Below are 14,985 nucleotides of genomic sequence, written 5' to 3'. Positions count from 1 at the left end.
TGCATAAGATATTTTGAAAAGGGCTTTAAAGTGGAAACAATGAGTGGAATTTTGCATGTTTTTGGAATAACTATAAAAGATTAATGTAAATATTGAATCAGGAGTTTCTCCTATATTTAAAGTTCTCTCTTGCTTGGGGCAGTAGTACCTTTCATAAGGAACGTACAAGTTGGCCCATTTTAAAGAGCAAATACATCGGTATATTTTATGAAAGCATGGCAGACTGCAGCGGCTCATAGCACCACGGTTCTAGGCTTCAACTGGACCCTCGTAGACAGGTCGTCCGCATGAAGATGGTCTCCATGGCTTTAACCCCACATAACTGGCTTTATGCTTGAAACTGCTGTGTGACAGGACAAAAGGTATTTTGAATGTGTGACACCATCAATAACATTCCAGATGGAGAAGGTTGAGCACCACAGAGAGCTCAGAAGACCCCGAAGCCAGATCAGCGCAAAGAGATCCCCAGTGTCCTTAAGGACCTTTCCAAGGTGGTATAGGGACATCGGGCCAGAGGTATTTGGGAGCTAGGCAGAGGAAAGGAACCCTGGTATTCTGTCGTGTAAAGCCCCGATGCAACACTTAGTCTCAGAAAAGAGAAGCCCTCCTGCCCCTGGCAGTGATGTGATGTGATAGGAAACCCCACAGACCCCTACAGCAGCAGACTAACTGACCGGTGGAAAACCCACATCGTCTAACTGGAAAGAGCAGCATTAGGAACGACGACAGCGTGTACTCCGGTAGTTGTTGAATATTACATTAAGGGAGCATGGTCGTCGAGGACTTGCATAATTCAAATCCTAGGAGGGTGTGCAGTACCCTCAGGCAATGAACAAACTAAACCACTCCAGTAAAATGTCATGAAACTGGAAAAATTCTAAGTCTAGGCTCCACATCAACTCTACACATGGCTCAGAAGGTCAAGCAGACCTGTGAAGTTCAGATTCTCTCTCAACAGTATCTGCACCTCCCGCATCATGCGCTCAACAAGGTAAGAGCTGAAAAACTTTCCTATACCAATGCTATGACTCAACATTAAGTAGCTAGTTTCACTGGTGTCACTTTTGTACAAATATTAAGGAGAGATCAAGATTACTTTTAACTTTTTATTTTTTAAAAAACCTTAACAGTAGTACAAGTAGTAGTAACATTATGTTACAAAGTTTAAACAAAGGCATTACAGACAACCAAAGCCATACAAGTGTTGGGAAGATCAAGATTAATAGACTAAAAGGCAAAATTATATTTCATGTGGGACAAATTGACACGTGATAACAAAGTGGGTCACACTGGCACAGACGTACTCATTTCCTGGTACATCGACAGTAGAATAAACAGAACAACCCCCCAATTTCGAGGAAAACCTAAAACATTTGTGGGTGCCATGAGTGTCTGGAACGTTAATGACGCAGCAGCTGACGTGTTCAACTATAGGCTGTTCCCCATTTCCAGGTATGTATTATATTCCCCATTTATTACTTATCTGTCAATACCTAAACCAGTTTTTACTGACATCAAACCCCCCTTCGAGTAACTAGTATTAACTAGTGTAATAAGCTCAACATGTCACATGTGGTGAAGGCAAGGTCAGAGGGCAAGGGCAGAGGTCATTCTCTGTACCGGGGCAACACCAGAGTACTACTGAAGGCACAGTGCTTAGGGCTGGCTCAGCTCTCTGCATCTTTAAACAAACATGTCAGCTTTGATAAAATACTTACATGCTATGCTAGTTTGGTTTTTACAGTGTGTTAACATTTATGTTCTATTTCACGTCAATGTTCATTTATAACAGGACCTACAAAACCATAAAACAAGGCAATTTCATACAACCATATATACACTGGGCTATTAAAAGGAACACAGTCATCCTTCGAAGGACAGCCTGAGAAAATAAATTAAAAACAATAAAAAAATAGCAGTATATCACAATCTTAAAGTTACATGCAATGAAAGCAGCATCTTAATGTACAGATTTCAGTGCAAATTACAAGTGTTCCACACTGACTGGGGGCTTCACTACAAACCCATGTATGGTCACAGTACAAAGTTGTGTGTCGAGGTTGGGAATGAACTTAGAAAGCACCCACCTGCCATGTCCAACAGCATTTTTTTACTAAATAAAACAAAATGTGTGATACACTTGACTGAAGTACTGGAATACATACCTGTTAATTTCATAGTTAAATTTTATCTGTATTATTACTGCTTAAATCTGCAAACAATTAACAACCCACATTAAAAATGACAACTTGAGTACGATGATTTTAAATCAACCAATGTTTCTCAATCCATCCATTAAAAAGTGATGCCAATACTTATATTGAATAATTTTCTCTACATTGTTTTATTAAAAATAAAAAAAAAAAAAACAAAAAAAAAAAAACAGGTGAGACATGTGCCAAATGAGGACCAGCATGAGCTGCATTCAAAGAACTCTTACCATAAAGGATATTTTTTACATCAAATATTCCAGCATAGGAAACCAACCACAAAGTTCTGCTGGTTGCTTTCAGAGTCGAGTCCACCCCCAGGGCTAGAGAATGCCCCTCAAGCTACAACACGTAACCCATCCAACAGATGGCTTTTGCCACCATCGCTCTTTGGTTGTAGGAACTAGACATGTAAATTCCACAATATTAATAACAGCTTTAACTATTCTCTAGACCTTCTCCTACCTTCCCCTCCACATACTTCAGGCACTGCTCTGAATTCAGGAGAGACCTGGGACAAGAGCAAATGTTCAGTCACCTACCAAACACCCTTCTTCGACAGTAACCAAGCAGCACAGCCTAGAGAGAAGCTCCGCCCATCCGGCCTCGGTAATATCACAGCAGTTGTTGTGTGGTCTCGAGCACCATGCCAGAAAGCTGGCTGCTTCCGTTCACTTGAGCCTTCTTTTAAGCTAAACATCAACACCAGTACTGTTCATGGTACTGTTTCCCGATTCTGCAGGCCAGTAGACTCTGGTGAGCAAATCCTTGGCCGCAGCTCAAGCCTCAGGATCCATGACCAGGGGGGTGTTGAAGGTCCTGTGCTGAGAAGATGGGATGCAATAGAGGGTGGAGTTGTAGGGCGGCGGCAGCTGCGGGACGAGGTGTTAACAGGGTGGGGTACAGGGCAGTGTGGGGGACGTGGTGCAGAGCCAGAGGTGTGTGGTGCAGGGCAGAAGCTGGGATGATGTGGATGGGCTGTCCTGAGAGGAAGGCAGTGGGATGAGCAGGTATGAGTCCAGCATGACCCAGCGAGTGGCCAATCGAGGGCCCTAGTGTGGGGGCCAATGGGGACAAGGAAATGGGGGTAAGGTGTGGCTGAGGGATATGATGAACTTGGGCCAGTTGTGCGTGAGGGTGGTGTGGATGAATCCCAATGGCTGCAGCAGTAGCAGCAGCATGGTGCTGCAGCAAAGCGTGCTGTACAGTTGTAATGGAAGCACCCGCCGCAGAAACGGCGGGCTGCTGGATGTGGATTTGCTGCAGCGCAGGAGGAGGGGGTGCCGGTGTCATGTTGGCAGCTGCCGCAACAGCGACCGCTGCCGAAGGGAAGGTTTTCACTTGCTTGGCCAGCAGCTGCTGCTGGATGTGCTGTTGGGCAGCCTGCTGCAGCTTGCTGTACTTCTCCATCTCTTCAGGGGTGAAGGTGATGGGCTGGCTCTCCAGGGGAGCCAGTGCATCATCATCCTCTGCTTCCAAGCCCATGTCCTCACCATCAAGACTGGAAGCTTGGTACTGTGGATAAGGGAGCAGGGCCTGCTGATGCTGAGTGGCATGATGCTGCTGCTCAATGTCAGACATTAGGGGTTCAAGCACGGAGTTTGATGCCTCGAGTACAGGCTCACCTTGGTATGCTTCAACCAACATCTCTTGATCTTGTTCAACAGTAGCCTGTTCTTCGGATGTTTGGTGCTGCATTTCCTCTGGGATAGTAGTACTCTGTAAATTATCCTTGAGCTGCTGCGGCTGTGGAGGAGGAGGAGGCAGTGGCGGGAACTCTCTAATCGGCTCCACCAGTACCGCTTCTTCACTTCCAGCCTCCACGCCCTCAGTGGTTGGCACCTTCTCCTCTTCTTCTGGCCGGCGCAAAGCTGACAATGTTTGCTTCTTACCTGCCGGGAGCTTGCCAAACAAAGGCAATACGGATTTGCTCCCTAGAGCTGGAGGCAGTTTGGGTCCAAAGTACCCCTGCGGAGGGTCTTTTAGCTTGGTTCCTGCCTTGGCACCAGCAACAGAGTCCTCTGAACCCTTACGGGACTGCACCTTCTCCAGAAGCTGCCGAGCTGTCAGGGAGTTCTTCTGATCACGAGCTGGGCGATCACCCGTGGATGCCCCTGCTCCACTAGTTTTCTGCTCAGTGGAGGAGGTGGTGCTGTGTCCATGCGTGCTGTTGTGGGAAGATTCCTTTCGCCCCTGCGCACGGATCAAAGAGCTGCGAGGTGACTGGGAGCGGTAAATTCGGGAGTGGTTGAACTCACGATGGTGGGTCAAGCTGTCTCGGTGGCGCCGACGCGAGGACCCTTTCGTAGAGGTGGAGGAACGGCTGGCGGAACTGCGGCTTCGGCTGTAGCTGCTTCGTCTCCAGGAGTGACGGCTGCTGCTGCTGCCAGAGCTGGAGCTGCGTGATCTATGCCTGGATCGTCGACGCCTGTGCCGATGGCTACGACTCCGCGACCGACTTGAATCCTCAGAGGAAGATGATGAATAGTGGCGCCGGTGGGAGCGGCGCTGGCCACTGCCACCCCGCTTTCCGTACTCTGAGTCCGAGGATCGTTTTGAGCGGCGCCTGCTTTCACTGCTGTAGTCGCTGTAGCTGTCTGAGAAGCTGTGGCTGCGGCGGCTATATGGGCTGCTGCCACGGGATGAGTGCGCTGAGCTAGTGGAGTAAGACCGACTGTGTTGGCTACCTCTCCGGGAAGAGCGACTGCGGGAGTTCTTGCTGCGGTGCCGTCGCTCTTGCCGGGGTGTGGACCTGCGCCGATGAGAATGCAGCGAAGAGGAGTCCCCATCGTCCTCACTCTCACTGCTCGGACGCTGGTTGCCGCGCCTTCCTCTGCTGCTTGAACGCTTCTGGGCAGAAGTGGAGGACGAGGTATTAATGGTGGTCGTAGTACTGGGAGGAACAACGGTGCCAGGATCGAGCTTGTAACGCTTCTTACCATTATGCTCTTCAGAGGAGCATGCTTTCTCATGCCCATTCCCGCCTGACCCAAACTTCTGTGACTCTTCCTTGATGGGTCGCTTCCTCTTCCCAGCTCCAGTTTCTGCTGACGTTTGCGCATCAGCTGATTCGTGATCCTTATCCACCCCTCTCCCCTCAACTTCAGCTAAAGCTCTGCTTTTGCTTTTCTTGCATTTGTGTTTCTTCTTTTTTGCATTTCCACCTGGGGTTACTACTTCTACCCCCTCAGCTGCTCCCTTGTCCTTCTCATCATGTTTTGAGTGCTTGCCAGACTTCTTGTGCTTCTTTTTCTTCTTCTTCTTCTTTTTGGCAGGATCAGTGCTGTTTCTTAATTTTTGCTCATCCTTCAATCCATCGGTGCCTTCTTCCTTTAAGGACAGGCTGCCCTTTCTTTCCACACTGGGCCCAGGTGTCTGTCTCCTTCCAGCTGCCGGAGCTACTTCTTTTCTGGACTCTGCAATGGCTTCAGTGTTCGTCTTGGATGTATCGGCCACCCTCCCGCAGCGGGCCCCTTTGTTGCGTGAGAGCTTGAAGTCAAAATACAGCGGATTACAGCTGTACGAGAGGGATGGCTGAGTGCGTGTGAATTCCTGTAGCTCTGATGGCCACTGCAGCATAGTGTTCTCGTCCTTACTTAAGACAGAGAAGAAGGCACCGGCAGGCAGTCGAGATCCCTGGGTGGGCTCGCCTGCACCCTGGCTGCTGTCAGTGTGACCTTTTTCAGACAAAGCGCTAACTCTCAAGGAACCACATGAGCCATCCTCTACCTTCACATTAGACAAGGTAGCAGAAGGCTCAGTGTTTGGGGCTTTCTGAGTCTCTTCTGACTCTTTCTCAGACTTCTCAGTAGCTTTGCACTGCTTCTGCTCAGAAATTGCTTCTTCCTCCTCTTCCTCATTGCCCCCAGTCTGTTCTGAGGCCTTCATGAATAGCAAGAATTGGAAGTTAGGTTTTACCCGGCAGTGAGCAGGTGGCACATAGTGGTAATACTGAGGTCCTTGCCCAGAGAATGCTTCATCCTTTTTCATCATCATCTTCAGCTTTGAGAGTGTGGAGGCCAAAGAACCTCCCTCATCTGGCTGCACCTGGGTTGACTGCTGCTCCTCGGTTTGCCCACCACTCAGACTGTCCCTGTTGGAAGCAGAGACCTCCTCCTCCTGTCCCTCCTCCTCCAGGGCCTCCTCTCCCTGATCAGCAAACACAGCAGCTGCTGTCTCAAGCTTTACAGGTGCTTTTTTGGCTAAAGAGAAGGACACGCTGACCTTAGGCAGTGCTACCGCAGGGGTGGGAGAAGAAATCTTCTTGCCCAGCGAAAAGCTGATGGTAGATGTTTGCTTGGGTGATACAGCAGTTGTCATCTGCCCAGAAGCAGACAGCATTGTGTCTTCACCTAGCATTCCCTCTGACAAACAGTCCATGAGTGATTCCCCATCAGATTTTGGGGCAGCTGGCTCACTGGTATCATCATCAGCTGCTACAGTTAAGGCTTTAAACATGGGGCCACTGCCAGGGGTTCTGAAAAAAAGGACACAAAGGCAGTCTAGTAAATCATGTACCTTCAGTCTTATATTCTAGCTGGAATATGCCAGGCAGCTTTTTGACAGTCTATTGCTTTTATTACTGCACTCTAAGCAAAGTCCTACGTGAAGTCCCCAGATATGTTAAAGAAGTGTTTGCAGTCACCACAACAGGCCAGCCACAAGGAACTGCAAGCACCTCTTAGGCCTTCAGAGCGCTGCAAATCCTCACCGGTCTGGCTGCTTCCTCTTCTCTGCTAGCTCGTGTAGCCTCCGCAGCATTTTCTCCTGCTTCCGCTCATCCTTGCGCGAGCGTGATGACACATTGCGTGCAAACTCCCTCTGTTTCAGCTCCTTGAGCCTCTACACACCAGGAACAGTGAGGAAGTAGGGAAGTGAGATGCAGGATGAGGGAGTCATGATAAAAGGTTGGGGAAACAGGAGAGTTCAGGGAGAATGGGGAAGGACGAGAAAAGAAAAAGCTAACTGTTAGAAACATTCAAGACCCACTCCAATTGGTTTATCTCCAGCGAGATAAGTTTGTCAAACAACCTGCCCCAGTAAAGAACCGTTAAAGAAATGAAAGACTGGCATCCTTTGTGAGTCCTGTGTGGATGACAATAGACAAGCACAAAAAAATCCTGCTACTGCAACAGTGCGACTTACTTTATATGATTTTGTGAAAACATGGCAAAAAAGCAGCACTTGAAACTCAGAAGAACACTCATCTGATGCACGCACCTGTGCACCTGGGACTCAGATTTTCCAAGCAAAATCAGGATGATTTCAATGCAGCCTGTTCCAGTACAGGAGGCTAGTCTGGGGCAGGCTGGCCTTGCAATAAGAACTCCCTGGAGTTGCATACGAGTTGGGTGGGACGCAAGGGTCTGAGACAGAATACAGCCCCCTAATGTGAAAGACTGCTGTGTGCCCCATCCCCCTCAAACACCACAGCACTGTTACTACCACACCACCATGGAGGATCAAACATAGCCCCTTACCTGTGTCCACATGCCTCCTGAAAGCCTCTCACTCAGTGGTTTCAGAAAACAGGGTTACTGGATGGGCATGTATGGATGTGTGTGTGCTACTTCGTGTGCTTTGATTCATGGTGGTACACGTTACTGATATCAGCAGGCAGCGGTTTAACAAGGTAACAAAGCCACAGCTCAAGTCTACTGTGCTCTGGCACAGGGTGTGCACTTCAGCATAGGTTGGGTATGACAAGGTGGGTGGTAAGGGTAGGGTAACAGCAGCAGAAATTTTAGTATCAAGGACAGGACAACTACAGGGTGAGCCAGCAACAATGCAAGGGAGGAAAATAACCAGGAAATTAAGGCGGATGAAAAGATAAAACAAAGAAAAAGCTGAGAAAAGGTTTCATGTAATGCAATGCCCTGTCAGAAAGAGAGCCAGTGCCAAGACAGAACACTAAAATAAGTATTTCACACAACAAAAACCAGGTATTCTATAGTTAAACCGAATTTAAAGCATGATAGAATTTTAAAAATTCATTTCACAAGTGAGCATACAGTTTCAACTTCCACGAATACAATACAGTTGGTGTAGATGAACTCGGTGAAAGGAATTTTCCCCCAATCAAACTTGGCAGTACAGTATGTCTGAGCTCCCGACCCTCTGTCATATTGGACACTGCACAGACGATGAGAGCAGATGTGGACAAGCCATAGGAGATGCAAAAAGGAGAAGCAGGAGAGCACTCGTCACAATAGGATATTGGAGGTGGTCGGGTACAGAGATGATGCCAGACAAGTCAACAGAACAGTGGACAAGCGAGTAGAGAGAGAGACTCACGCGGGAGGTCTGGATGCCCACTTTTATAGAGGGATTTGCTGGCAATACATCAGCTGAAAAATGTTAAACAATCCCAGAACAAAAACAAAAAAATAAACAGGAAGGAAGATGTAAAAACTCCTGAAATACGCACTCTTATTTTTAAATTAAAAAGGAGAAACCAAGCACTGCACTGCAAGCAATCTCTACATATGGGGAACTCAACACAAGAATGGGCAAGGAAATGGGGGGGGAGGGGGTGGATGGCTAAATACTGCTGCCAACTGTCCCCCTTCAAAGATAGCTGTTTGAAGGCAACACTAAGCACAGGGTACTGGTTAGACCAGACTGGATGTTAAGGAAAGCCATGAGCTGGGATGAATGGAAGTGCCAAGAACTCCCCTGTAAACATGCTCACACTCAAGTTAAAATTGGAAGGGAGAGGCACAGATTCATCTACACCGTCAACATTACCGTGACACCACAAGCAAGCACAGGAAACCGGCTGCATTATGACAATGGTCCATAGCGCCAAACCACATGCTGTGGATTATCTGGAAGCAGGATTCTATGTTTTATTTAGACACTTTCCTCAGGTTGAACATTAAAGTCACCAAAAAGCAAAGCACTTTTCACTTCACATGACTAAGCTTAGACTTTGCAATTTTACTAAATGCAAAAATAATGTATACCCTAAGAATTATTTAAATCCTCTGGGTATGTCACTGGAAGAACACCAGGAGACAGAAATCCTGGATCAGGCTGGGTAACCACGAGGCATTCAGAAGTGCATTTCCAGCATTTCGACACCAGTGAATACTTGCAGCAGGTTGCACTTTTACTGCTTCAGACACTGGGAAAAAAGGCAAAAGTCTTGTTATACTGTACTGATAAATTTGTTTTTCCTTCAGGAAAATGCAGTGAAATCTGTGGGATCTAGCTTCTTTATTTAATCAAGCAGAACTTGTAGTGATGGTAGGTGGACAGGGGTTAAAGCACTTTCTGAGCATGGAAAACTAAGTGAGGGAAAGGCTTGTAGCTGAGATGTGCATACAGTATCTGAAGCTTCTGAAAGGATGCAATGTGGCCTTTCACCTGTTTGTGTGCGTGGTCATAAGAGTTGATGTGGTTGTCAAACTCCTGATGCTTCTGGTACTGTTTGTCACACAGCTCACAGTAAAAGTTGGCCCTCAGGTCTTCAAGAGCCTTGGCAATGGCCTTCTCCTTTTCAGCATAGTCCTGCAAACAATCAGTCGAATGAAAAAGTGAACAGTCATCTTTTACTAGCCAAAATGTTCATCTGGGTAATGTACAAGCAGTAGTAAAATGTAGACAAGTTGTCACTGTGATGACAATCTCTACTGGAAATTGCTGGTTGGAAGCTACCAAATTGTAGCACATTTGATGGTCTTAAAGCTGCTGTAGCAATGTCACATCATGAGATTTTGTAAACTGCCCAACCTATACTGGTTTTTGTGGAAAATACAAGAACAAACACTACAAGAAAAAGGTAGATCTGTGATACTGTTAGCTGTAGAACTATACCACAGAAACTCTACAGTAAATCATTCTGTGGTTATTAAAGCACTATTTAGCTGGCATTTTGTAGAAAAATTACATACAATGACTGAATACTAAGATACTGAAAATGATTAACTTATTTCTATAGGTGGGTAAATAATGTATTCATTACCTTATGTTCTCCATTACGCTAAATTGACAGAACTCATCACAATACCCTATGAAGTTTTAAAAAAAGTCTGCCTCTCCCAGGCACAAAAGGACCAATAAACAGACATACAGACAAGAGAACGACAAGCACCTTGTACTTTTGCCGCAGTTCCTCCGTGTCCTCCTTCTCGATCTCCAACACTCTGCGTTTCTCTGTGGCGTCCTCCGCATAGTCCATCTACCAAGAATAGAAGACCAAAAAAAATACACTCACTGACTGCCTACCGATAACCATTTTCCCCAGGAAGGGTCGTAGTGGTCTTTGACAATATTCTCACTTTTTTTTTTGGGTTGGGTTCCTAAAGGATATGCTCAGTGAGTTCTCCAAGGTGCCATGGGGACAACTAGTAGCGTAGTGGTTAGAGCTCCTGCCTTTGGACCCAAAGGTTGCAGGTCCAATCCCCACCTTCGGCTGTAGTATCATTGTGCAAGGTATTTACCGTAAAATTGCTCCAGTAACATTAGCCAGCTGTATAAATGGCTAAACAACTGTAAGCTTGTAACTGTAATAAAAGTAACCTTAACATTGTAAGTTGCTTCAGAAAAAGAAGCAGCTAAATGAATGAATTTAAATGTAACACTAAGTAATTTATGTCACAACAATACATGTAATAGTAGCAATAAATAACATGCTCTGACACTCCCTTAATTTTGGCTACGCCCTCTGCACAGACAGACAATCCACACACATCCAAACCCTTTACACAATTCATAACCATACCTCCATCTCCATACGTCCCATTCCCATGACATCATACTTGACAATGATGGGCACTGGGTCAGTACGGCCTGTAGGGGGAGAAAGAGCAAGAGACTGATGGCGAGGAAGAAGAAGAAGGGGCAAAGTACCCTGCTTAGGATTCTCTTGCTTTTTGGGCATTGCTCTGAAGAGCAAAGACCAGAAAGGAGCACACATGCTCCCACTGAGACCTACTTCGAAGTCCCTGGTGAAAGCTGGAAATATAAGTGTAAGGCAAAGGAGGCGGACAAGAAAAAAAAGTATGCATAGGGACAAATGATCCTGGCAGAGGGCCTGAAAAGAGCACATTTCACACAACCTTCATACTGCTTTGCCTACCCAGAGGTGTGCAATGCAGGTGGTGAAAGTTTTGCAAGCACAACCCTTGGAATACTCATTGGCTCCTGTACTCAGGGCAGTTGTGTGGCTGACAGCCACTGCCATTAGATCAGGGTTGGGAAGCTCAGTGGGTGGGATGGATGCCCAGCAGGGATATATTCATATAGTGCCCAGCAATGTGTCCTGGCATGGGAGGAATCTGTAACTGGCCCCCAAGGACAAAGCATGATTCAGGAAGTACTTCAGAACTGAATTTCAGAGAAGTATCACTCAATTTCTTTTCCCTAACATGCAACATTTTAAATACATTATTTTTAGCATTAGTCAATTCAACCAGAAAGAGATAAGGAAAAGCAGACTAACTTGACAAATTGTAAGAAAAGGGTTAAAATGGAGAACAAAAAAATATCAGTATATTTATCATGACGACAATATGTTCAGAATAAAGACTGCAAAAAAGCAGAATAAATTGGTCAAAAGGAGAGGGCTAAAATGACATTACTTTGTATCATTCTTACTACTGTCAAACCCTTTGAAAATGGATGGTGGGTTCCCTCGCCCTTTTCTAACAAATTCTCTTATAGCACCCATCCCTTCATCATGACTACGCTCAAGCTTAGAGAAAGGCTGTCACGTACTGACACGTATGGCAGCGCACACACCTTATTCACCAAGGCGACTTACACTGCTAGATACACTAATTACAATGGGTCACTCATCCATTCAACAGTGGAACACACTCTGTCACTCACACACTATGGGTGAACCTGAACAACATGTCTAGACTGTGGGAGGAAACTGGAGCACCCAGAGGAAACCCACGCAGACACAGGGAGAACATACCAAGTACACAAAGACTGAGCAGGGACGGAACCAACATCTTCTCACACCACCCAGCCACTACGAGACAGCAGGACTACTCGCTTTGCCACCGTGCCACCCCAGTCCAATGTACCATATTCTCCTGGCAGAGACAGCCGAGACAAGAGGATTCCCATTGAGAAGAAAACAACACGGACTCGAACCTCCTGTTTTTACAGCAGAAGGGTAAATATTCATTGAGGCCATTTTCCCCCCTATGCTATCTTCTAATGAAAGTAAGCCTATAAACCATCCCAGACCTTCCACCAATCACAGGCATGCATCATTTGCATGGATAATCACTGTTTCTGCAAGGAGGCCTTTTTTCACAGCCATCTGAACCACAGACAGATGTCAAGTACACCACTATAAAACATCCTGTAGATGGCAGTATCAACTCGGATGTGTCATGTGCCAAACGAGATGATTTCCCTGCAGACTGCTCAGCTGATAGATTCTCTTCTCGTCTACTTGTCTTCCGTGATAGCTCGACTTAGAAACACAAGAGGAAGAGCTGGCAACTCTGGCTGCAAGGACTGCAGCAACCTGTAGTCACAGTGGCCAAATCTGGCTCTATGCTTCAGCAGCACTCTGAACAGGCAGCAACACACAATCTTTCCTGGGCTTCCAGCAGATTGTTTGGTACCATTTGCACATTTTTTTGGTGCAGAAGCAGATACAGATCAGGAATGAAGCTCCGAAGTGCTGAGTGCTCTGAGGGGAGTGTTCAAATTACATATGGAAATCACGACTCATGGAGAGACACGATGTGCCAAACATTCTTCATGGTTCCTTCTAACTGTGGTCAACCCAGAGACACCACGGAAAAGCACTAACTGCTTGTTATGATTCCCAAACCTCTCCTACCTTAACTAAACCCTTGGGAAATCCATCTCCTAGCAGCTGGTGCTAACAGGTAAGTATGATTTAGATTCAGCAATTGTGGCATTGACAGAGTAGCCCTTTCAGCCACTGAGATGCAAGAGAGAGCGAGTAAGAGACACGATCAATGACATCTTCACCCTACACTGCAAAACTGGCCACCTTTGATAGATACAAGCCAGCTCAGCAATGCAACACTTGTGTACCCTAAGTACATCTGTACAATCAGGAACGCCTTTGTGTACAAGTATTAAAAAAGTACTGTGATTCTGAATATTAACAGCTAGAAATAGACTGACAGCAACAGAAATGGGGTTGTCTTGCAATTCGTTATTTACATACTTTGAGAAGAAGACTTGTGTATGTAATCGGTGGTTATTGCTTTGCTATAATGCCCATCTTAAACTTTGTGGCAATGCTTAAACGTATTTCTGCAATAAAATCTGATATTCAAGAACATTCTGTTCGCAGCTACTGTGTATTCAATACTGATGACCAGCCCTTCAGTAGTTTGGATTCACAGATGAGAAAGAAGACGCTGAACTTCCAAGGTTCAAGAATGTATAAGCTGGGGGACTGTAACAAATTAACTCAGAGGCCAAAGACTGTGTGTCGTTTCAGCAGCTGACTGGAAAAATCCCTGGAAGCAACGGCACAGAGAAATGAGAATGCCAGTTCTGTCAAATCTCAACTGTCCATGGAAGAGGACACGTAACCGAACTTGACAAAGCCTGCTCTTGAGATTTCGCATAAGGCTGACTGAATGGATCAGCTGGTGATCTTGAATGATGTTGGTGAAAAAGACTTTGCTCACTTTAACCATTTAGCCATGACAGGATCCACTACAGCATCCTCTAGGTAGACGGCCGCAGCCGACACCATTCCTTCGTTGACAGAAAACCAAACGCCTAAGGTTCAGCACATGCTCTTCTATTACAACCTTTGTCCTTTAAATCAGTTTGAGGAAGAAAATTGCCATAATACTTTTCACAAATGGCTATACTGTACAGGTAAAACCATGGCATTAAGAAGTGCAAGCGAGCAAAGATTAATGAGGTCCCCAGAGCAGTAAATTAAAAAGTAATTAAGGGATGCTTAAGCCCACCAGAAAAATTGTTTAAAAAAAAAAAAAAAAAAAAGTATCACACACAGTGGCAATGAACCCTCACTACACCAGGAGGCATCTACTTCTAATGTGCCATTAGAGCAACCAAAAAGGTTATTCCACATAGTACCTTTTAATAAGCATTTTCTTTAATTTTATTCCACAGGGAACTGATGAAGAAATCCGCACAATGGAAGTATGGGAGAAAACTAAAAACATTCCGTGACACCCTTCAAGAAGGCAATCAAGCAAGTGTCCTGGAAAACAGTCGAGATTATATCGCATTGCTCTGGAGAGTATACAGACCAGGAATATCTTGTATAAACCTGTAAACTCCTTTGGATGAACACAACTAAAAGCAATCGCATGTAAAGGTACTTCATTTTGGTGATCCTAAAGCTGGCAGTTTTCAGAACAATACGTAATGGAGAACTGGCAGAGACACAGTTGGATCCGTGACTTCTGGACTACCAGCGAGGAATAAAGAGACTGTCTGCAGCCTTACAAAAACAGGTCCATGATGCAAGACTGTACCGTGATGTTTTTCATTTGGGAGGCGCAGGGTTGGACTGACGTAACTTTGCACAGATGCTTTCAAAAGCAAGGGAACTTGCTGAGGCATGGCTGAGTGGGGTAATCGTAAGCCCTCAGCCTGTCTAACCTCAACCGCCCCACTCCCCATATGGTGCTTTGAAGCCATTCTTGCAAGCCAACAATTACTACATTACTAAAATGGAACAAAACAACTTGTGTTTTCCTGCACGCAGCCTGTGTGCGGAAAGTAGTTGTAGTTCCCTCGAGCAGGATGTTAAATGGGCGAAACATGGTCAATTCTGGCTTTGACT

The 14,985-nt window shown here is 45.8% G+C and overlaps 1 protein-coding gene across 5 annotated transcripts in view; it reads right to left on the bottom strand.

The window, feature by feature from the left end:
• Window positions 1–1,092: 1,092 nt before the first annotated feature.
• The window catches only part of LOC108941757 (G patch domain-containing protein 8-like), a 30,435-nt gene continuing 16,542 nt past the window's right edge, over window positions 1,093–14,985 (bottom strand). For all 5 annotated transcript variants that reach the window (XM_018764572.2, XM_018764573.2, XM_018764571.2 and 2 more), the window contains 5 exons: window positions 10,936–11,003; window positions 10,306–10,392; window positions 9,579–9,722; window positions 6,922–7,052; window positions 1,093–6,687 (listed from right to left, as the gene is read on the bottom strand). In XM_018764572.2, the coding sequence (XP_018620088.2) occupies window positions 2,997–6,687; window positions 6,922–7,052; window positions 9,579–9,722; window positions 10,306–10,392; window positions 10,936–11,003 (4,121 nt within the window). In that variant the 3' untranslated portion in view covers window positions 1,093–2,996. The remainder of the gene's footprint in view (window positions 6,688–6,921; window positions 7,053–9,578; window positions 9,723–10,305; window positions 10,393–10,935; window positions 11,004–14,985) is intronic.

Source organism: Scleropages formosus, chromosome 8, assembly GCF_900964775.1.
Source record: "Scleropages formosus chromosome 8, fSclFor1.1, whole genome shotgun sequence".
In the NCBI taxonomy this organism is placed as follows: Eukaryota; Metazoa; Chordata; class Actinopteri; order Osteoglossiformes; family Osteoglossidae; genus Scleropages; species Scleropages formosus.
Note: the sequence above shows the minus strand (reverse complement) of the source record. Positions and strands in the feature narration are given on the sequence as shown.